This window comes from Bufo gargarizans, chromosome 6, assembly GCF_014858855.1.
Source record: "Bufo gargarizans isolate SCDJY-AF-19 chromosome 6, ASM1485885v1, whole genome shotgun sequence".
Classification (NCBI taxonomy): domain Eukaryota; kingdom Metazoa; phylum Chordata; class Amphibia; order Anura; family Bufonidae; genus Bufo; species Bufo gargarizans.
In genome coordinates this window covers 209,063,213-209,087,507 of record NC_058085.1, presented here as the reverse complement: position 1 = coordinate 209,087,507, position 24,295 = coordinate 209,063,213, and the positions used below count along the sequence as shown (strand labels likewise).

Here is a 24,295-nt window from a genome sequence, read left to right as displayed (position 1 = left end):
ATAATAGATATAATATCCCTACCCAAAACCGCTATGAAACTTTAACACAGCACTCTTTTTTAGATCAAACACATCCACCAAAAATTCGACGGAGACAGTCATGTTCACCGGAACAGAATACAAAAACACAAACTCCACACAGGCCACCATACAATCTGAGACACCGAACTTCACCCCAAGAACAGAGGAAACCCACATATGCGTAAGCACACTTACGGAAACACGAGCACAATGCACAGAACAATTATACACAAGACAGTCAGCAACAACACTACAAACAATATCCTCCAAAACCAAAAAGACAAGAAGAGGAAAGAAGAAAGTTGGATTACAGAAGACACCATTAAACACTGACTCAAACAATATTATTAATCTCAGCACAATTAACCTTAGTTCACAACAGATCACTTTACTAAATAAAGGACTCAAATTTGCCCCCACCACCAAACTAAATAAGTTCAACGTATATATAGGGATTCAGAAATTCATTAGAAAATTATGTCTAAAAAAATATTTTCTAAAAAATCCGGTAACCTCTGATAAAGAAACAGAAGATCTATTTATACATACCCAGCTAAAATGTAAGTCAAAGAAATTCCCTAGAGCGGAAATAAGTCATGAAATGATGACTTTTCAAAAAAATGTTGAGGCAGATTTAGAAAAAATAAAAGAAAAAAAGTATAGTAGAAACAATCTAACCAAAGGAGAAATTAAAGCTTTACAAGAGCTCCAAAAAGAAAATAATATAATAATTCGCCCTGCAGACAAGGGGAGCTCTATAGTTATTTGGGGCAGAGAGGAATATTATAACGAATGTATGAAACAACTTACAGATCAGTCCACATATAAACTCATTAAAGAAGATCCGTCATCAACATTTAGGGCCTCCTTATTGGAATACTGCGACGGGTCTACAACAGGGAATCCTTAAAGACTGTGAATACAAATTTATTATGGGCACACCAGGGAGATTACCAATATTTTACTGTCTACCAAAAGTACACAAGGATCCAATTAACCCCCCTGGTCGCCCTATTATATCAGGAATAGGTTCCCTGACGCCCAACCTGTCGCAGTATCTGGATACTCTACTCCAACCATTTGTTAAAAAAAACAGGTCTTATATTAGAGATACAACGCAAAGTATCAGTGTTTTAGAGGATTTGGACGTGCAATCTGAATGGATCATAAATACATTGGACGTCCAGTCCCTATACACTGTTATTGACCACAAACAGGGAATAGAAGCCCTTAAAAACCAGTTGAACGGAAATATTTCCCTAAAATCGGAACAGATAGATTTTATGTTGGAAGGGGTGGACCACATTCTAGGTCATAACTATTTTATGTTTGAGGAAAAATTTTATTTACAATTAAGGGGCACCGCCATGGGGACCAGGTTCGCCCCCAGCTATGCCAACCTGTTCTTGGCTCAGTGGGAACAGGACACCATCGGCCCTAGGCTGGGGGAGGACCTGGTCCTATGGCGACGCTATATTGACGATATTATTTTATTTGGCGCAAAGATGAAACTTAGCCTTTCAGAATTTTTGGATGATCTAAAACAATATATATATAATCTACGTTTACATCTGGACCAAGGACAAAAACAGTAGATTTCTTAGACATCCAGATTACTAAAAACGGAAATAAATATGTCTGCAATACATATCATAAACCTACAACTAAAAACGGATTCATACTTTTTTCAAGTTGCCATTTACCGAATTGGCTCATTAACATTCCTTTCGGACAGTTTCGCCGCATCAGAAGAAACTGCACGGAAGATAGCCAATTCGAAAAAGAAGCCTCCATAATGCAGGCACAATTTAAAGAAAAACTTTACCCAGAAAAAATACTGGGAAAGGCACTTGATAAAGTAAGAAAATTAGATCGAAAAACCTTTTTTGATGAAGTAAAGATACAAAAACAAAAACAAAATTCCGAATTTAGAATGGTTCTACCTTATAGTGTCTGCTCCAAACAAATAAGTGGAATTATCAAACGCCATTGGCATCATTTCTTCCAAGACAAAATAATAGGCCCATTAATGCCAATGAATCCCCTCATAACATATACTAAGGCACCAAACTTAGGGATTCAAATAGCACCAACTGTTAAAAAAAAGGGCAAAAAAACAACAAATCAAAGCTGGTTAAAACCTGATGGTTTCTTTAGATGTGGATCATGTATTGGGTGTAGAAAAACTAAATTCCCTAAAAAAACTATAAAAATCCCTCAACACAGAACTCGTTCTCAATGACAATTAAGGGCCTCTTAACATGTAATTCCTCCAGCGTGATCTATCTGATCCAGTGCCCATGTACTAAACAATACTATTGGGAGGACAAAACGACAACTTAAAACACGAATATCTGAACATCTTAACAATATAGCTAAGGGCTGTGAAAACAATGCCCTCTCAAGACATTTTAAAGAGGTCCACAACAAAAACTGTAAGGGCCTGTCCTTCTCAGCGCTGGAACAGATAGATCACGACTGGAGAGGAGGTAACCACATTGAAAAAATGTCAAGGCAGAGTCTAAAAGAATATATGACTTTGGAAGCCTTATACCTAGAGGATTGAATGCTGACCTAGAGATTTTGGCTTTCTTTGATTATATGGGTCGTTCGCCTTTTTTCCAATGGAGAGTCGCATGTTTGGCCGTTTACCGGCACTACGACCCTCCCTTGGGGAAAGGCGCACGTACCCCTCTCATCCAAACAGAATGCTTCTCGGGAAAGAAACGTCCCAGAAGAAATTTTGTAAAACCGGATGCAAAGCATAACCTATAGATACACCCGCATTAATTTGCGGATGTGTCTTTAGTACATTGCAAACCATTGAATAAATACTAAGACACGTCCTTTATATTCCAGGACCAAATGTATAGATAGAAATATATATAATGTTGTATGTCGATATTATTAACAAAGTATGAAGATGCAAAATGTATTAGATTAGAAAGTCACAATTTTATTTATTATTATTTTATTCTTTTATATTCTCAATTTTTGACATAAGAAGTATTTTTAGAGTATTACCAGGTGTAAGTATCTGCTTAGTTGCACATACACAATAGACTATAATAAATGATATATAAAGTTAACCATAGCCGTGCAATAAAACCCTTTATGGACTTTGTACTATAAAGTAAATCACAACTTTACGCATCTGTCAAAAATAAAACGCATCAAAAACGCGACATAACCGCAAGTGAAAAACATGAAAAAATGAAAAAATACCGAACACATGAAAAGAACTATGTAACAAAGAGATGTGAATGACAACAGATACTAAATAATTATGTTGTAGATGACTAAAAATAGACAAAGAAAAAATGGATAGATTCCATGTCTGTTTTGGCAATTACCAATGGAGGGTATAAAAGCCAATCAGACATGAAGGAGGGTCATCACCACTGAAGAAGGGAAGAGTGTTTCCCGAAACGCGTTTGGTACTAAGAGATCTAAATTAGAGATCAGAATATGACCCATCTGTGAGAAGCAAAAACTCCAACTACAGTGCACTGTAAGTTTTATCTCAGCCGTCTACAACGAAATAGCCGAGCCTGAGTAAACTACTGAATACCAGCCTACATGCCGATACGTCATTTCCGGAGCGACAAACTTTTTCCTCCAAACTCACGTGGGACGCTGACAGTGCTACAGCCGGGACGCCGGCTCACAGCGAGCCCTGAGGAATCTGACTGACCGGCACGAAGGGAAGGTAAGCCCACACAGTGGGTGATCACCAGGGACATTCGTTTGCTAAACCGTTAAGTGATATCTATACGGAAAAGCGGCAATCCTCTACAACGGAACATTGTCTATCCCAGCAAATACCATCTTACATTGCTTGTTCATACCTAGAACAGAACCAAAAAGGAGCCTTCTTTTTCCTCCAGGAATTTACATGTGAATACATACAACCTTTTCTCCTATAGCGCTTCCTTTTTCTCCTACAGCGCTTCCTTTTTCTCCTACAGCGCTTCCTTTTTCCCCTACAGCGCTTCCTTTTCCCCTACAGCGCTTCCTCTTTCCCCTACAGCGCTTCCTCTTCCCCTACAGCGCTTCCTCTTCCCCTACAGCGCTTCCTCTTCCCCTACAGCGCTTCCTCTTCCCCTACAGCGCTTCCTCTTCCCCTACAGCGCTTCCTCTTCCCCTACAGCGCTTCCTCTTCCCCTACAGCGCTTCCTCTTCCCCTACAGCGCTTCCTCTTCCCCTACAGCGCTTCCTCTTCCCCTACAGCGCTTCCTCTTCCCCTACAGCGCTTCCTCTTCCCCTACAGCGCTTCCTCTTCCCCTACAGCGCTTCCTCTTCCCCTACAGCGCTTCCTCTTCCCCTACAGCGCTTCCTCTTCCCCTACAGCGCTTCCTCTTCCCCTACAGCGCTTCCTCTTCCCCTACAGCGCTTCCTCTTCCCCTACAGCGCTTCCTCTTCCCCTACAGCGCTTCCTCTTCCCCTACAGCGCTTCCTCTTCCCCTACAGCGCTTCCTCTTCCCCTACAGCGCTTCCTCTTCCCCTACAGCGCTTCCTCTTCCCCTACAGCGCTTCCTCTTCCCCTACAGCGCTTCCTCTTCCCCTACAGCGCTTCCTCTTCCCCTACAGCGCTTCCTCTTCCCCTACAGCGCTTCCTCTTCCCCTACAGCGCTTCCTCTTCCCCTACAGCGCTTCCTCTTCCCCTACAGCGCTTCCTCTTCCCCTACAGCGCTTCCTCTTCCCCTACAGCGCTTCCTCTTCCCCTACAGCGCTTCCTCTTCCCCTACAGCGCTTCCTCTTCCCCTACAGCGCTTCCTCTTCCCCTACAGCGCTTCCTCTTCCCCTACAGCGCTTCCTCTTCCCCTACAGCGCTTCCTCTTCCCCTACAGCGCTTCCTCTTCCCCTACAGCGCTTCCTCTTCCCCTACAGCGCTTCCTCTTCCCCTACAGCGCTTCCTCTTCCCCTACAGCGCTTCCTCTTCCCCTACAGCGCTTCCTCTTCCCCTACAGCGCTTCCTCTTCTCCTATAGCGCTTCCTCTTCTCCTATAGCGCTTCCTCTTCTCCTATAGCGCTTCCTCTTCTCCTATAGCGCTTCCTCTTCTCCTATAGCGCTTCCTCTTCTCCAGTGAACATTAGATATGTGATGTTACCACTGTAGAATTAGTTCAATTTTGTGAGATATCATTTATCAAATCAGCGAGTGTTAGTATATATTCTATATTTTATCTTTTTATTCTTTTATATATGTGTCAATTAAACATTGTGATTTGCAATTACCCATATGGTCCTGTATGTTGAGTGCCGGTCTTTTCAAATATATGGGTATTTATACTGCCCTGGCATTTTAGGGGCCCTAAAGCGTGAGAAGAAGTCTGGGATCCAAATGTCTAAAAATGCCCTCCTAAAAGGAATTTGGGCCGCTTTGCGCATCTAGGCTGCAAAAAAGTGTGACACATCTGGTATCGCCGTACTCAGGAGAAGTTGGGGAATGTGTTTTGGGGTGTCATTTTACATATACCCATGCTGGGTGAGAGAAATATCTTGGTCAAATGCCAACTTTGTATAAAAAATTGGAAAAGTTGTCTTTTGCCAGGATATTTCTCTCACCCAGCATGGGTATATGTAAAATGACACCCCAAAACACATTCCCCAACTTCTCCTGAGTACGGCGATACCACATGTGTGACACTTTTTTGCAGCCAAGGTGGGCAAAGGGGCACATATTCCAAAGAGCACCTTTCGGATTTCACCGGTCATTTCTTACACATTTTGATTGCAAAGTTCTTCTCACACATTTGGGCCCCTAAAATGCCAGGGCAGTATAAATACCCCACATGTGACCCCATTCTGGAAAGAAGACACCCCAAGGTATTCCGTGAGGGGCATGGCGAGTTCCTAGAATTTTTTATTTTTTGTCGCAAGTTAGTGGAATATGAGACTTTGTAAGAAATAAAATAAAAAAATCATCATTTTCCGCTAACTTGACAAAAAATAAAAAGTTCTATGAACTCACTATGCCCATCAGCGAATACCTTAGGGTGTCTACTTTCCGAAATGGGGTCATTTGTGGGGTGTTTCTACTGTCTGGGCATTGTAGAACCTCAGGAATCATGACAGGTGCTCAGAAAGTCAGAGCTGCTTCAAAAAGCGGAAATTCACATTTTTGTACCATAGTTTGTAAACGCTATAACTTTTACCCAAACCATTTTTTTTTTTGCCCAAACATTTTTTTTTAATCAAAGACATGTAGAACAATAAATTTAGCGAAAAATTTATATATGGATGTAGTTTTTTTTGCAAAATTTTACCGCTGAAAGTGAAAAATGTCATTTTTTTGCAAAAAATCTTTACATTTTGATTAATAACAAAAAAAGTAAAAATGTCAGCAGCAATGAAATACCACCAAATGAAAGCTCTATTAGTGAGAAGAAAAGGAGGTAAAATTCATTTGGGTGGTAAGTTGCATGACCGAGCAATAAACGGTGAAAGGAGTGTAGTGCAGTGCAGAAGTGTAAAAAGTGGCCTGGTCATTAAGGGGGTTTCACCTAGCGGGGCTGAGGGGGTTAAATATAGGGTGTAGTGGTGCATACAGCGTACTTCCTGCCATCAGACTGTACAGCGGTGGGCACGGTGTGCTCGTCTCCATGGCAACCCCTCTGCTCGGCCAGTCTGCTCTCAAGAACAAAATCTATTGGGTGAATACACATCAGTGTTACCACACACCGGCTACAAGATACACCCAGCCCCCTACACAGAGGCCCCCCCCCCCCCTCTCTCCAATACACCCCATAAAGCCCCCCCTCCCACAGATCTGCACCATCATGTCCCCAGAATACACCCTCATGCCCCCCTCACAGATTAACCCCCCCCCCCAGAATACACCACATGCCCCCCTCACAGATTAACCCCCCCCCCCAGAATACACCACATGCCCCCCTCACAGATTAACCCCCCCCCCCAGAATACACCACATGCCCCCCTCACAGATTAACCCCCCCCCCCAGAATACACCACATGCCCCCCTCACAGATTAACCCCCCCCCCCAGAATACACCACATGCCCCCCTCACAGATTAACCCCCCCCCCAGAATACACCACATGCCCCCCTCACAGATTAACCCCCCCCCCAGAATACACCACATGCCCCCCTCACAGATTAACCCCCCCCCCCAGAATACACCACATGCCCCCCTCACAGATTAACCCCCCCCCCCAGAATACACCACATGCCCCCCTCACAGATTAACCCCCCCCCCAGAATACACCACATGCCCCCCTCACAGATTAACCCCCCCCCCCAGAATACACCACATGCCCCCCTCACAGATTAACCCCCCCCCCCCAGAATACACCACATGCCCCCCTCACAGATTAACCCCCCCCCCCAGAATACACCACATGCCCCCCTCACAGATTAACCCCCCCCCCCAGAATACACCACATGCCCCCCTCACAGATTAACCCCCCCCCCCCAGAATACACCACATGCCCCCCTCACAGATTAACCCCCCCCCCCAGAATACACCACATGCCCCCCTCACAGATTAACCCCCCCCCCCAGAATACACCACATGCCCCCCTCACAGATTAACCCCCCCCCAGAATACACCACATGCCCCCCTCACAGATTAACCCCCCCCCCCAGAATACACCACATGCCCCCCTCACAGATTAACCCCCCCCCCCAGAATACACCACATGCCCCTCTCACAGATTAACCCCCCCCCCCAGAATACACCACATGCCCCTCTCACAGATTAACCCCCCCCCCAGAATACACCACATGCCCCTCTCACAGATTAACCCCCCCCCCCAGAATACACCACATGCCCCTCTCACAGATTAACCCCCCCCCCCAGAATACACCACATGCCCCTCTCACAGATTAACCCCCCCCCCAGAATACACCACATGCCCCTCTCACAGATTAACCCCCCCCCCCAGAATACACCACATGCCCCTCTCACAGATTAACCCCCCCCTCCAGAATACACCACATGGCCCCCTCACAGATTAACCCCCCCCCCAGAATACACCACATGCCCCCCTCACAGATTAACCCCCCCCCCAGAATACACCACATGCCCCCCTCACAGATTAACCCCCCCCCCCCATATCCCCAGAATACACCACATGCCCCTCTCACAGATTAACCCCCCCCCCCAGAATACACCACATGCCCCCCCTCACAGATTAACCCCCCCCCCCCAGAATACACCACATGCCCCCCTCACAGATTAACCCCCCCCCCCCATATCCCCAGAATACACCACATGCCCCCCTCACAGATTAACCCCCCCCCATATCCCCAGAATACACCACATGCCCCCCTCACAGATTAACCCCCCCCCCCATATCCCCAGAATACACCACATGCCCCCCTCACAGATTAACCCCCCCCCCCATATCCCCAGAATACACCACATGCCCCCCTCACAGATTAACCCCCCCCCCCCATATCCCCAGAATACACCACATGCCCCCCTCACAGATTAACCCCCCCCCCCATATCCCCAGAATACACCACATGCCCCCCTCACAGATTAACCCCCCCCCCCATATCCCCAGAATACACCACATGCCCCCCTCACAGATTAACCCCCCCCCCATATCCCCAGAATACACCACATGCCCCCCTCACAGATTAACCCCCCCCCCCATATCCCCAGAATACACCACATGCCCCCCTCACAGATTAACCCCCCCCCCATATCCCCAGAATACACCACATGCCCCCCTCACAGATTAACCCCCCCCCCCCCCATATCCCCAGAATACACCACATGCCCCCTCACAGATTAACCCCCCCCCCCATATCCCCCCCCCCCATATCCCCAGAATACACCACATGCCCCCCTCACAGATTAACCCCCCCCCATATCCCCAGAATACACCACATGCCCCCCTCACAGATTAACCCCCCATGTCCCCAGAATACACCACATGCTCCCTCCCTCCCTTCACAGAGCTGTACCTGCCTCTCATGTATGAGATCCTATGGCCTCTAGGTCTGCAGCTCCTCCTCCTTCACAAGCTCCTGCAGTCTGGGTTTATAAGCACTTCCCACACTGGACCATGTGACCATGAAGGAGCATGTGACCAGTGACGTCACAGACCTCGTTCTAACAACTCCACTCTAGCATCTACCCTGTTGTCATAGGGACGGCGAGAGAGCAGCGGGTAAGTAACGGCAATGTACGTACTGTGGGTGTCCTGTACCCCTATATACACTGAGAAGAGGGTGTATATTATATATAGTAAGTGTGGGTGTCCTGTACCCCTGTATACACTGAGAAGAGGGGTGTATATTATATATAGTGAGTGTGGGTGTCCTGTACCCCTGTATACACTGAGAAGAGGGTGTATATTATATATAGTGAGTGTGGGTGTCCTGTACCCCTATATACACTGAGAAGAGGGGTGTATATTATATATAGTAAGTGTGGGTGTCCTGTACCCCTGTATACACTAAGAAGAGGGGTGTATATTATATATAGTAAGTGTGGGTGTCCTGTACCCCTGTATACACTGAGAAGAGGGTGTATATTATATATAGTGAGTGTGGGTGTCCTGTACCCCTGTATACACTGAGAAGAGGGTGTATATTATATATAGTGAGTGTGGGTGTCCTGTACCCCTGTATACACTGAGAAGAGGGTGTATATTATATATAGTGAGTGTGGGTGTCCTGTACCCCTGTATACACTGAGAAGAGGGTGTATATTATATATAGTAAGTGTGGGTGTCCTGTACCCCTGTATACACTGAGAAGAGGGTGTATATTATATATAGTGAGTGTGGGTGTCCTGTACCCCTATATACACTGAGAAGAGGGTGTATATTATATATAGTGAGTGTGGGTGTCCTGTACCCCTGTATACACTGAGAAGAGGGTGTATATTATATATAGTGAGTGTGGGTGTCCTGTACCCCTGTATACACTGAGAAGAGGGTGTATATTATATATAGTGAGTGTGGGTGTCCTGTACCCCTGTATACACTGAGAAGAGGGGTGTATATTATATATAGTGAGTGTGGGTGTCCTGTACCCCTATATACACACTGAGAAGAGGGTCTATATTATATATAGTAAGTGTGGGTGTCCTGTACCCCTGTATACACTGAGAAGAGGGTGTATATTATATATAGTGAGTGTGGGTGTCCTGTACCCCTGTATACACTGAGAAGAGGGTGTATATTATATATAGTAAGTGTGGGTGTCCTGTACCCCTGTATACACTGAGAAGAGGGTGTATATTATATATAGTAAGGTTGGGTGTCCTGTACCCCTATATACACTGAGAAGAGGGTGTATATTATATATAGTGAGTGTGGGTGTCCTGTACCCCTGTATACACTGAGAAGAGGGTGTATATTATATATAGTAAGTGTGGGTGTCCTGTACCCCTGTATACACTGAGAAGAGGGTGTATATTATATATAGTGAGTGTGGGTGTCCTGTACCCCTATATACACTGAGAAGAGGGGTGTATATTATATATAGTAAGGTTGGGTGTCCTGTACCCCTGTATACACTGAGAGGAGGGGTGTATATTATATATAGTAAGTGTGGGTGTCCTGTACCCCTGTATACACTGAGAAGAGGGGTGTATATTATATATAGTAAGGTTGGGTGTCCTGTACCCCTGTATACACTGAGAAGAGGGTGTATATTATATATAGTGAGTGTGGGTGTCCTGTACCCCTGTATACACTGAGAAGAGGGTGTATATTATATATAGTGAGTGTGGGTGTCCTGTACCCCTGTATACACTGAGAAGAGGGGTGTATATTATATATAGTAAGGTTGGGTGTCCTGTACCCCTATATACACTGAGAAGAGGGGTGTATATTATATATAATAAGTGTGGGTGTCCTGTACCCCTATATACACTGAGAAGAGGGTGTATATTATATATAGTAAGGTTGGGTGTCCTGTACCCCTGTATACACTGAGAAGAGGGTGTATATTATATATAGTGAGTGTGGGTGTCCTGTACCCCTATATACACTGAGAAGAGGGTGTATATTATATATAGTAAGTGTCCTGTACCCCTGTATACACTGAGAAGAGGGTGTATATTATATATAATAAGTGTGGGTGTCCTGTACCCCTGTATACACTGAGAAGAGGGTGTATATTATATATAGTGAGTGTGGGTGTCCTGTACCCCTATATACACTGAGAAGAGGGGTGTATATTATATATAGTAAGGTTGGGTGTCCTGTACCCCTATATACACTGAGAGGAGGGGTGTATATTATATATAGTAAGTGTGGGTGTCCTGTACCCCTGTATACACTGAGAAGAGGGTGTATATTATATATAGTGAGTGTGGGTGTCCTGTACCCCTATATACACTGAGAAGAGGGTGTATATTATATATAGTGAGTGTGGGTGTCCTGTACCCCTGTATACACTGAGAAGAGGGTGTATATTATATATAGTAAGGTTGGGTGTCCTGTACCCCTGTATACACTGAGAAGAGGGTGTATATTATATATAGTGAGTGTGGGTGTCCTGTACCCCTGTATACACTGAGAAGAGGGTGTATATTATATATAGTGAGTGTGGGTGTCCTGTACCCCTGTATACACTGAGAAGAGGGGTGTATATTATATATAATAAGTGTGGGTGTCCTGTACCCCTATATACACTGAGAAGAGGGTGTATATTATATATAGTAAGGTTGGGTGTCCTGTACCCCTGTATACACTGAGAAGAGGGTGTATATTATATATAGTGAGTGTGGGTGTCCTGTACCCCTATATACACTGAGAAGAGGGTGTATATTATATATAGTAAGTGTCCTGTACCCCTGTATACACTGAGAAGAGGGTGTATATTATATATAATAAGTGTGGGTGTCCTGTACCCCTGTATACACTGAGAAGAGGGTGTATATTATATATAGTGAGTGTGGGTGTCCTGTACCCCTATATACACTGAGAAGAGGGGTGTATATTATATATAGTAAGGTTGGGTGTCCTGTACCCCTATATACACTGAGAGGAGGGGTGTATATTATATATAGTAAGTGTGGGTGTCCTGTACCCCTGTATACACTGAGAAGAGAGTGTATATTATATATAGTGAGTGTGGGTGTCCTGTACCCCTATATACACTGAGAAGAGGGTGTATATTATATATAGTGAGTGTGGGTGTCCTGTACCCCTGTATACACTGAGAAGAGGGTGTATATTATATATAGTAAGGTTGGGTGTCCTGTACCCCTGTATACACTGAGAAGAGGGTGTATATTATATATAGTGAGTGTGGGTGTCCTGTACCCCTGTATACACTGAGAAGAGGGTGTATATTATATATAGTGAGTGTGGGTGTCCTGTACCCCTGTATACACTGAGAAGAGGGGTGTATATTATATATAGTAAGGTTGGGTGTCCTGTACCCCTATATACACTGAGAAGAGGGTGTATATTATATATAGTGAGTGTGGGTGTCCTGTACCCCTATATACACTGAGAAGAGGGGTGTATATTATATATAGTAAGGTTGGGTGTCCTGTACCCCTGTATACACTGAGAAGAGGGGTGTATATTATATATAGTAAGGTTGGGTGTCCTGTACCCCTGTATACACTGAGAAGAGGGTGTATATTATATATAGTGAGTGTGGGTGTCCTGTACCCCTGTATACACTGAGAAGAGGGGTGTATATTATATATAGTGAGTGTGGGTGTCCTGTACCCCTGTATATACTGAGAAGAGGGTGTATATTATATATAGTGAGTGTGGGTGTCCTGTACCCCTGTATACACTGAGAAGAGGGGTGTATATTATATATATATAGTGAGTGTGGGTGTCCTGTACCCCTGTATACACTGAGAAGAGGGGTGTATATTATATATAGTAAGTGTGGGTGTCCTGTACCCCTGTATACACTGAGAAGAGGGTGTATATTATATATAGTGAGTGTGGGTGTCCTGTACCCCTGTATACACTGAGAAGAGGGGTGTATATTATATATAATAAGTGTGGGTGTCCTGTACCCCTGTATACACTGAGAAGAGGGTGTATATTATATATAGTGAGTGTGGGTGTCCTGTACCCCTGTATACACTGAGAAGAGGGTGTATATTATATATAGTGAGTGTGGGTGTCCTGTACCCCTGTATACACTGAGAAGAGGGTATATATTATATATAGTGAGTGTGGGTGTCCTGTACCCCTGTATACACTGAGAAGAGGGTGTATATTATATATAATAAGTGTGGGTGTCCTGTACCTCTATATACACTGAGAAGAGGGTGTATATTATATATAGTAAGGTTGGGTGTCCTGTACCCCTGTATACACTGAGAGGAGGGGTGTATATTATATATAGTGAGTGTGGGTGTCCTGTACCCCTATATACACTGAGAAGAGGGTGTATATTATATATAGTGAGTGTGGGTGTCCTGTACCCCTGTATACACTGAGAAGAGGGGTGTATATTATATATAGTGAGTGTGGGTGTCCTGTACCCCTGTATACACTGAGAAGAGGGTGTATATTATATATAGTGAGTGTGGGTGTCCTGTACCCCTGTATACACTGAGAAGAGGGGTGTATATTATATATAGTGAGTGTGGGTGTCCTGTACCCCTGTATACACTGAGAAGAGGGGTGTATATTATATATAGTGAGTGTGGGTGTCCTGTACCCCTGTATACACTGAGAAGAGGGGTGTATATTATATATAGTAAGTGTGGGTGTCCTGTACCCCTGTATACACTGAGAAGAGGGGTGTATATTATATATAGTGAGTGTGGGTGTCCTGTACCTCTATATACACTGAGAAGAGGGTGTATATTATATATAGTAAGTGTGGGTGTCCTGTACCCCTGTATACACTGAGAAGAGGGTGTATATTATATATAGTGGGTGTCCTGTACCCCTGTATACACTGAGAAGAGGGTGTATATTATATATAGTAAGTGTGTGTGTCCTGTACCCCTGTATACACTGAGAAGAGGGGTGTATATTATATATATAGTGAGTGTGGGTGTCCTGTACCCCTGTATACACTGAGAAGAGGGGTGTATATTATATATAGTAAGTGTGGGTGTCCTGTACCCCTATATACACTGAGAAGAGGGTGTATATTATATATAGTGAGTGTGGGTGTCCTGTACCCCTATATACACTGAGAAGAGGGTGTATATTATATATAGTGAGTGTGGGTGTCCTGTACCCCTGTATACACTGAGAAGAGGGTGTATATTATATATAGTGAGTGTGGGTGTCCTGTACCCCTGTATACACTGAGAAGAGGGGTGTATATTATATATAGTGTGTGGGTGTCCTGTACCCCTGTATATACTGAGAAGAGGGGTGTATATTATATATAGTGAGTGTGGGTGTCATGTACCCCTGTATACACTGAGAAGAGGGTGTATATTATATATAGTGAGTGTGGGTGTCCTGTACCCCTATATACACTGAGAAGAGGGTGTATATTATATATACTAAGTGTGGGTGTCCTGTACCCCTGTATACACTGAGAAGAGGGTCTATATTATATATAGTAAGTGTGGGTGTCCTGTACCCCTGTATACACTGAGAAGAGGGTGTATATTATATATAGTAAGTGTGGGTGTCCTGTACCCCTATATACACTGAGAAGAGGGTGTATATTATATATACTAAGTGTGGGTGTCCTGTACCCCTGTATACACTGAGAAGAGGGTGTATATTATATATAGTGAGTGTGGGTGTCCTGTACCCCTGTATACACTGAGAAGAGGGTGTATATTATATATAGTGAGTGTGGGTGTCCTGTACCCCTGTATACACTAAGAAGAGGGTGTATATTATATATAGTGAGTGTGGGTGTCCTGTACCCCTGTATACACTGAGAAGAGGGTGTATATTATATATAGTGAGTGTGGGTGTCCTGTACCCCTGTATACACTGAGAAGAGGGGTGTATATTATATATAGTGAGTGTGGGTGTCCTGTACCCCTGTATACACTGAGAAGAGGGGTGTATATTATATATAGTAAGTGTGGGTGTCCTGTACCCCTGTATACACTGAGAAGAGGGGTGTATATTATATATAGTGAGTGTGGGTGTCCTGTACCTCTATATACACTGAGAAGAGGGGTGTATATTATATATATAGTGAGTGTGGGTGTCCTGTACCCCTGTATACACTGAGAAGAGGGGTGTATATTATATATAGTAAGTGTGGGTGTCCTGTACCCCTATATACACTGAGAAGAGGGTGTATATTATATATAGTGAGTGTGGGTGTCCTGTACCCCTATATACACTGAGAAGAGGGTGTATATTATATATAGTGAGTGTGGGTGTCCTGTACCCCTGTATACACTGAGAAGAGGGTGTATATTATATATAGTGAGTGTGGGTGTCCTGTACCCCTATATACACTGAGAAGAGGGTGTATATTATATATAGTGAGTGTGGGTGTCCTGTACCCCTATATACACTGAGAAGAGGGTGTATATTATATATAGTGAGTGTGGGTGTCCTGTACCCCTGTATACACTGAGAAGAGGGGTGTATATTATATATAGTGTGTGGGTGTCCTGTACCCCTGTATACACTGAGAAGAGGGTCTATATTATATATAGTAAGTGTGGGTGTCCTGTACCCCTGTATACACTGAGAAGAGGGTGTATATTATATATAGTAAGTGTGGGTGTCCTGTACCCCTATATACACTGAGAAGAGGGTGTATATTATATATACTAAGTGTGGGTGTCCTGTACCCCTGTATACACTGAGAAGAGGGTGTATATTATATATAGTAAGGTTGGGTGTCCTGTACCCCTGTATACACTGAGAAGAGGGTGTATATTATATATAGTGAGTGTGGGTGTCCTGTACCCCTGTATACACTGAGAAGAGGGTCTATATTATATATAGTAAGTGTGGGTGTCCTGTACCCCTGTATACACTGAGAAGAGGGTGTATATTATATATAGTAAGTGTGGGTGTCCTGTACCCCTATATACACTGAGAAGAGGGTGTATATTATATATACTAAGTGTGGGTGTCCTGTACCCCTGTATACACTGAGAAGAGGGTCTATATTATATATAGTAAGTGTGGGTGTCCTGTACCCTGTATACACTGAGAAGAGGGTGTATATTATATATAGTGAGTGTGGGTGTCCTGTACCCCTATATACACTGAGAAGAGGGTGTATATTATATATACTAAGTGTGGGTGTCCTGTACCCCTGTATACACTGAGAAGAGGGTGTATATTATACTGTGTATTAGTATTATATTAGGGCTCTTCAGATATAAGGGTTCACATACATAATCTACAGTACCCACAAGGACGCAGTGACAGACGGGCTCAGAGCGGCGAGGACCTACGAGGGGACGGAGACAGTCGGTGAGGACGCTGCTTCGGTGGGGGTCTCGGGCTCTTGAAGGTGTCAGTGTTGGAGGGAAAGGCTAATTTGCTGGGATAGTGAGTCCCAGAGTGTGGCGGATCCACCTGGAAATTATTTGTGTGAGGTGCCCCCGTAATAAGATGGGAGGTGTATATTACATTTATAAGTATGTGTACCCCCTTTCCCTAAATTCTGATTAGTCAGAAAGTTCAGAGAAATGAAGAGCAGACATCAGCGACATTGATACTGCTGCCAGAGAGAGAACAGTGGTGTAAAGTCGCACTGTGGATGGGAATTGCATCTTAGGATGGCAGTATGGAGGAGGGTGACGTTGTAGGACGGCAGTATGGAGGAGGGTGACGTTGTAGGACGGCAGTATGGAGGAGGGTGACGTTGTAGGACGGCAGTATGGAGGAGGGTGACGTTGTAGGACGGCAGTATGGATGTGTAGGGGAGGAGTTAAGCATGTGGGCAAGATCTCGTCTGATGGCTCTCGCCAGACCTAGAGCGGTGGTAGTCTAAGATTTGCCATTTCCAGCTCCTGGGTTATGGATGGCAGTGGGTGCCTGATCCAGTAAAGATTTTGGCTATGTTATAGTGTATGGTCATTATGGCCTGGGGTGCACTTGGGGCTATGTTATAGTGTATGGTCATTATGGCTTGGGGTGCACTTGGGGCTATGTTATATGGCCTTTATGGCCTGGGTGCACTTGGGGCTATGTTATAGTGTATGGTCATTATGGCTTGGGGTGCACTTGGGGCTATGTTATAGTGTATGGTCATTATGGCCTGGGGTGCACTTGGGGCTATGTTATAGTGTATGGTCATTATGGCCTGGGGTGCACTTGGGGCTATGTTATAGTGTATGGTCATTATGGCCTGGGGTGCACTTGGGGCTATGTTATAGTGTATGGCAGGCATGTCCAAACTGCGGCCCTCTAGCTGTTCCAAAACTACAACTCCCAGCATGCCTGGATAGCTTACAGCTATTAGAGCATGCTGGGAGTTGTAGTTTTGCACCAGCTGGAGGGCCGCAGTTTGGACATGCCTGGCGGGGATGGAGGTTATCAGAGAGCGCCCGGGGAGTTAGACGTATGATACGTATATATTTCTCGCTCGTGTCCATACCGGAGGTGCAGGCTCTTCTGTGTTCTGCCATTCATTATTACATGGCCTGTATATCACATGCTCCACATATGGAAAGCGTCCATTGCGGTCACCATAGAGCCGGATGTCAGTCCGTTCTGTTTTGTCCCATTTCAGGTGGACATTGTGTATTTCTCTGACTGATCCATCTTCTCCAGGATCCTGATGGAGGGCGACGCTCTTATCTGTTTGGATTTTGAGGTGTTTGGAAAGGTTCAAGGTGTTTTCTTTCGTAAATACACCCAGGTAATGGAGGGGCAGCTTGTGGGCCTCCAGTGCTGACCCCGGCGTGTCTGACAGGGTGCTTGTGTTTCCCCTGTTGCAGGCGGAGGGGAATCGCCTGGGTCTGGTTGGATGGGTGCAGAACACAGAAGAAGGAACGGTCAGAGGCCACGTGCAGGGTCCTGCAGACAAAGTGCGGGAGATGCAGCAATGGTTGCAGGTGACAGGGAGCCCAAAGTCCAGAATCACAAGGGCCCAATTCGACAATGAAAAGAAGATCCAGCAACTGGAACATAAATGCTTCCAGATCCGCAAGTGACAGGCTCTGCCCTCATGGGGGTCATGGTTTCATGATGAAATGTTTAGATCAGTGTGGTAGAGAAGCGGCTGAGAACATATGTGCGGCTCCCAAGTGCCCATGGCATCCGCTCCTACGCTGCAATTGGGCATCGTGGACTCTGGACAAGTGCACTATTTCCATCAGTTCTGTCCCTCACTGGCAGCCTAGACTCTGCCAGTGACAATAATGTATAGTGACCACTACCCTCAGCGGACACCTTCACTGAGCATTGCATGAGTGATCTGCATGGACACTAATCGCTTCATTAAATTAATGGTCGTCGTCATTTGGTGCTTTTCTTGTCTACATATTACATGTCCCATAACACTGTATATAGGGGGGGGGGGGGGGGTTCATATACAGAGCCCCCGAATGTATATATCACAGTATAGAGGAGGGGGGGGTCATATACAGAGATCGGAGTGTATAAATCACATTATAGAGAGGGGGGGGGGGTCATATCACAGTATAGAGGAGGAGGTTGGGGTCATATACAGAGACCGGAGTGTATAAATCACATTATAGAGAGGGGGGGTCATATCACAGTATAGAGGAGGAGGTTGGGGTCATATACAGAGACCGAAGTGTAGATATCACAGTATAGAGGAGGGGGGGGTCATATACAGAGACCGAAGTGTAGATATTGCAGTATAGAGGAGGGGGGGGGGTTATATACAGAGATCGGAGTGTATAAATCACATTATAGAGAGGGGGGGTCATATCACAGTATAGAGGAGGAGGTTGGGGTCATATACAGAGACCGAAGTGTAGATATCACAGTATAGAGGAGGGGGGGGGGTCATATACAGAGACCGAAGTGTAGATATTGCAGTATAGAGGAGGGGGGGGGTTATATACAGAGATCGGAGTGTATAAATCACATTATAGAGAGGGGGGGTCATATCACAGTATAGAGGAGGAGGTTGGGGTCATATACAGAGACCGAAGTGTAGATATCACAGTATAGAGGAGGGGGGGTCATATACAGAGATCGGAGTGTATAAATCACATTATAGAGAGGGGGGGGGGGTCATATCACAGTATAGAGGAGGAGGTTGGGGTCATATACAGAGACCGAAGTGTAGATATCACAGTATAGAGGAGGGGGGGTCATATACAGAGATCGGAGTGTATAAATCACATTATAGAGAGGGGGGGGGTCATATCACAGTATAGAGGAGGGGGGGTCATATACAGAGATCGGAGTGTATAAATCACATTATAGAGAGGGGGGGGGGGTCATATCACAGTATAGAGGAGGAGGTTGGGGTCATATACAGAGACCGAAGTGTAGATATCACAGTATAGAGGAGGGGGGGTCATATACAGAGACCGAAGTGTAGATATTGCAGTATAGAGGAGGGGGGGGGGGGTCATATACAGAGATCGGAGTGTATAAATCACATTATAGAGGGGGGGGGGGGTCATATACAGAGCCCCCGAATGTATATATCACAGTATAGAGGAGGGGGGGTCATATACAGAGATCGGAGTGTATAAATCACATTATAGAGAGGGGGGGGGGTCATATCACAGTATAGAGGAGGGGGGGTCATATACAGAGATCGGAGTGTATAAATCACATTATAGAGAGGGGGGGGGGGGTCATATCACAGTATAGAGGGGGGGGGGGTCATATACAGAGACCGAAGTGTAGATATCACAGTATAGAGGAGGGGGGGTCATATACAGAGACCGAAGTGTAGATATTGCAGTATAGAGGAGGGGGGGGGGGTCATATACAGAGATCGGAGTGTATAAATCACATTATAGAGGGGGGGGGGTCATATACAGAGCCCCCGAATGTATATATCACAGTATAGAGGAGGGGGGGTCATATACAGAGATCGGAGTGTATAAATCACATTATAGAGGGGGGGGGGGTCATATACAGAGCCCCCGAATGTATATATCACAGTATAGAGGAGGGGGGGTCATATACAGAGATCGGAGTGTATAAATCACATTATAGAGGGGGGGGGGGTCATATACAGAGCCCCCGAATGTATATATCACAGTATAGAGGAGGGGGGGTCATATACAGAGATCGGAGTGTATAAATCACATTATAGAGGGGGGGGGGGTCATATACAGAGCCCCCGAATGTATATATCACAGTATAGAGGAGGGGGGGTCATATACAGAGATCGGAGTGTATAAATCACATTATAGAGAGGGGGGGTCATATCACAGTATAGAGGAGGGGGGGGGGGTCATATCACAGTATAGAGGAGGGGGGGGGGGTTATATACAGAGACCGAAGTGTAGATATCACATTATAGAGAGGGGGGGGGGGGGTCATATCACAGTATAGAGGAGGGGGGGGGGTTATATACAGAGACCGAAGTGTAGATATCACATTATAGAGAGGGGGGGGGGTCATATCACAGTATAGAGGAGGAGGTTGGGGTCATATACAGAGACCGAAGTGTAGATATCACAGTATAGAGGAGGGGGGGGGGGGGTCATATACAGAGATCGGAGTGTATAAATCACATTATAGAGGGGGGGGGGGTCATATACAGAGCCCCCGAATGTATATCACAGTATAGAGGAGGGGGGGTCATATACAGAGATCGGAGTGTATAAATCACATTATAGAGAGGGGGGGGGGTCATATCACAGTATAGAGGAGGAGGTTGGGGTCATATACAGAGACCGAAGTGTAGATATTGCAGTATAGAGGAGGAGGGGGGGGGGGTCATATACAGAGATCGGAGTGTAGATATCACAGTATAGAGGGGGGGGGGTCATATACAGAGCCCCCGAATGTATATATCACAGTATAGAGGAGGGGGGGTCATATACAGAGATCGGAGTGTATGAATCACATTATAGAGGAGGGGGGTCATATCACAGTATAGAGGAGGAGGTTGGGGTCATATACAGAGACCGAAGTGTAGATATTGCAGTATAGAGGAGGGGGGGGGGTCATATACAGAGATCGGAGTGTAGATATCACAGTATAAAGGGAGTTGATCCTAGAGGTGGACATAGAGATTGTTGTTAATTGAATTATGTTATGCAATCAGTAAATCGTGGTACAAGCGTCTATGCAAAATTATAAATGATTTATTATACAATAACTTAAGATACAATCAAAGCTTAATCAGTAGAATAACTCAATAATATGCAATGACACACAGTGATATGCAGTACCCAAAATACCAGCGGTCCATATCACTTCTCAACTATAAAGACAATTGTGCTTATGCCATAGTGCCACCTAGGTATGAATAGGTAACATTGCACCAACAGCTGAAATGCATTCTGGGTGATACAGTGACATCACAGTCATTATCATATGTACACGCATATCCGACATAGTGATGAGCGGCAGGTGCCATATTCGATTTCAACGAAATTCACGAATATTCGATAGAATATTCGTTTTATATTCGTCGAAATCGAATATTCGCCATTATTCTAGTTATCGCGATTAATATGCGATTTAAATAATCGTGTATTGCGATTTTTTTAACTTAAAGGCTACTCTCCTATTGAAATAGCAATGCGATTAATTCAAGTTTTAATAATCAAATTTCGATTTCAACTTAGCGCTGCTATATTCCATATTCGTTAATTCTAGCCTATTATGGAATGTAGCAGCGCTAAGCCGAAATCGCTATGCGATTATATTACTTTACTTTTTTTAAATAAATAGAATAATTAAATACCTGATAATTATTATAATTATTCTATTTATTTTTAAAAAAGCAAAGTAATATAATCGCATAGCGAATTAAACGTAGCCGTCTCTATAGTCAACCTTCCTGTATGATTGCTAGAATTAGCGAAGTTGATGAATATGGAGCTAAAACGAGGATGGAGAATACTTTGTTATCTTCGTTTTGTGGAATATGACGAATACATTCGTCATCTTCGCTAATTCTACCAAGCCAACCATAGTAAACCAGGTCCAAGTTGAAATTGCAATTCGATTATTATAACTTGAATTAATCGCATGGCGATTTTCGGCTTAGCGCTGCTATATTCCATAATAGGCTAGAATTAACGAATCCAGAATATAGCAGCGCTAAGTTGAAATCAAAATTTGATTATTAAAACTTGAAATAATCGAATTGCGATTTCAACGTAATTCTCAAATCCGACAGTACATTCTAGTATATGGAGACGTTCCCATGGTGATGGGGACGCTCCATGAGCACGGAAGTCGGCAGAAGCGGCAACGGGCACTGACTGGAGCAGCCAGGAATCCAAAGGACAGGTAAGAACAACTTTAGGGAAGTGGGAAAGAAAAAAATATAACAATAAAAAAAAAAAAAAGGGAATATTGATATCAAGAGAGAATCTGATTGGAATATTTCAATTGTTCAGGCTTGATAATTTATAATTTCTGTAGCAATACTACCCGATATCCGAGATTAGTCATAGTTTGAGCAGAGCGAGGGTTCGTATCTGTCCTTATCATTATCAATAATCTAAGGTCCGTTCTGATCATTGGGATTTTCTCCTGGGGTGTGCTTCCTTTCTTTGTTTCTCTGTGTTGCTCTCCGTTGTCCTTTTTGCTGTTCTCTCCCTTCATGTGTGTGTGGTTTATGATCACAAACTTATCAGTTAGACACACCTTCCTAACTTGGAGTTTTCAAATCATTGTCGGTTAGGCGTGTACATATGATAATGACTGTGATGTCACTGTATCACCCAGAATGCATTTCAGCTGTTGGTGCAATGTTACCCATAAATACCTAGATGGCACTATTGCATAAGCTACTAGCATCATCACTATTAAGGGTTAACTGGCAAGGTCTGATTTCTCTTACATTCTATACACATAATATATGGAATCCTAAATCGGAGTTAAGGGATTATTTTTGACACAAAAAACAACTAAAACACAGACGTTTGAGTACCATTTGAGACACTTTCCCAAGCTACTAAATGTATGTACCGATAAGAATATAATGGACCTTGTACTCTCACAGACATGTGCGTCTCCTCAGCTACTACGGTTCATTGATTGTTAGTTAAAATAACACTATCTTCCCTGAACGAGGACTCATTAACACAGTCTACACTTTAAATTCATGCTTTAGGAGTGTATGCATTCCTAGTGAGAAATATATAAGATAATAGATGCATTTACGTCCTTCATAATATCCAATAATATAGTACAATACATATGTCTTATTGATTATCTTATACTAAAACTTAATAATGTTCATTATACATATACAGCACAGATTTTCTGCTTCATCAACAGACATAAAACTATAGTAATAATTGGTACCAGATGCGTCTATCGTTATCACAGTCATAAATCTGTAAGGAGACAAGAATGACTCTTCTCAGACTGGTACATCTACAGAGAAGAAATTATATGTGTCCTTTCCATGAACCTCTTTCGGCCTACTTTAAATAATACACAATGGTCAATATAGCACAATATGGCCTATTATAAATAATTAACCCCTAGAAATATAATATTTGGATATAAAAGCTACATACCTATGAAAGGGCACAACAATATACAGAGACTGGAGTGTAGATATCACAGTATAGAGGGGGGGGGGGGGTCATATACAGAGACCGGAGTGTAGATATCACAGTATAGAGGGGGGGGTCATATACAGAGACCGGAGTGTAGATATCACAGTATAGAGGGGGGGGTCATATACAGAGACCGGAGTGTAGATATCACAGTATAGAGGGGGGGGGGGGGGTCATATACAGAGACCGGAGTGTAGATATCACAGTATAGAGGGGGGGGGGGTCATATACAGAGACCGGAGTGTAGATATCACAGTATAGAGGGGGGGGGGTCATATACAGAGACCGGAGTGTAGATATCACCTATAGGGGGTGTAACACAGGAACAATATTTTTGTAATTATTTTCATTGCTGTTACAGGGGGCGGGGCTGTGACTACCTCTCAGACAGGATATACAGGCAGGTTGTCAGCAGTAATAGATGTTCCTGTAGTATAAGGTGTGTGATCTCATGTCTGATCACATGTCATTATATCAGTGATGTCATCAGCAGGGGGAGGGGCTGTGACTACCTCTCAGGCAGGATACACAGGCAGGTTGTCAGCAGTAATAGATGTTCCTGTAGTATAAGGTGTGTGACCTCATGTCTGATCACATGTCATTATATCAGTGATGTCATCAGCAGGGGGCGGGGCTGTTACTACCTCTCAGACAGGATATACAGGCAGGTTGTCAGCAGTAACAGATGGTCCTGTAGTATAAGGTGTCTGATCACATGACATTA

At 44.2% G+C, this 24,295-nt stretch overlaps 1 protein-coding gene across 3 annotated transcripts in view; it reads left to right on the top strand.

The window, feature by feature from the left end:
• Nucleotides 1-8,970: 8,970 nt before the first annotated feature.
• Nucleotides 8,971-24,295, top strand: part of LOC122941026 (acylphosphatase-1-like) — a 29,372-nt gene continuing 14,047 nt past the window's right edge. The window contains exons 1-3 of one of the 3 annotated variants that reach the window (XM_044298006.1): nt 9,043-9,163; nt 17,616-17,744; nt 17,824-18,340. In XM_044298006.1, the coding sequence (XP_044153941.1) occupies nt 17,664-17,744; nt 17,824-18,039 (297 nt within the window). In that variant the 5' untranslated portion in view covers nt 9,043-9,163; nt 17,616-17,663 and the 3' untranslated portion in view covers nt 18,040-18,340. Of the gene's footprint in view, nt 9,164-17,615; nt 17,745-17,823; nt 18,341-24,295 lie in introns of those variants that run through there. The other 2 variants (XM_044298004.1, XM_044298005.1) reach the window with 2 other exon arrangements.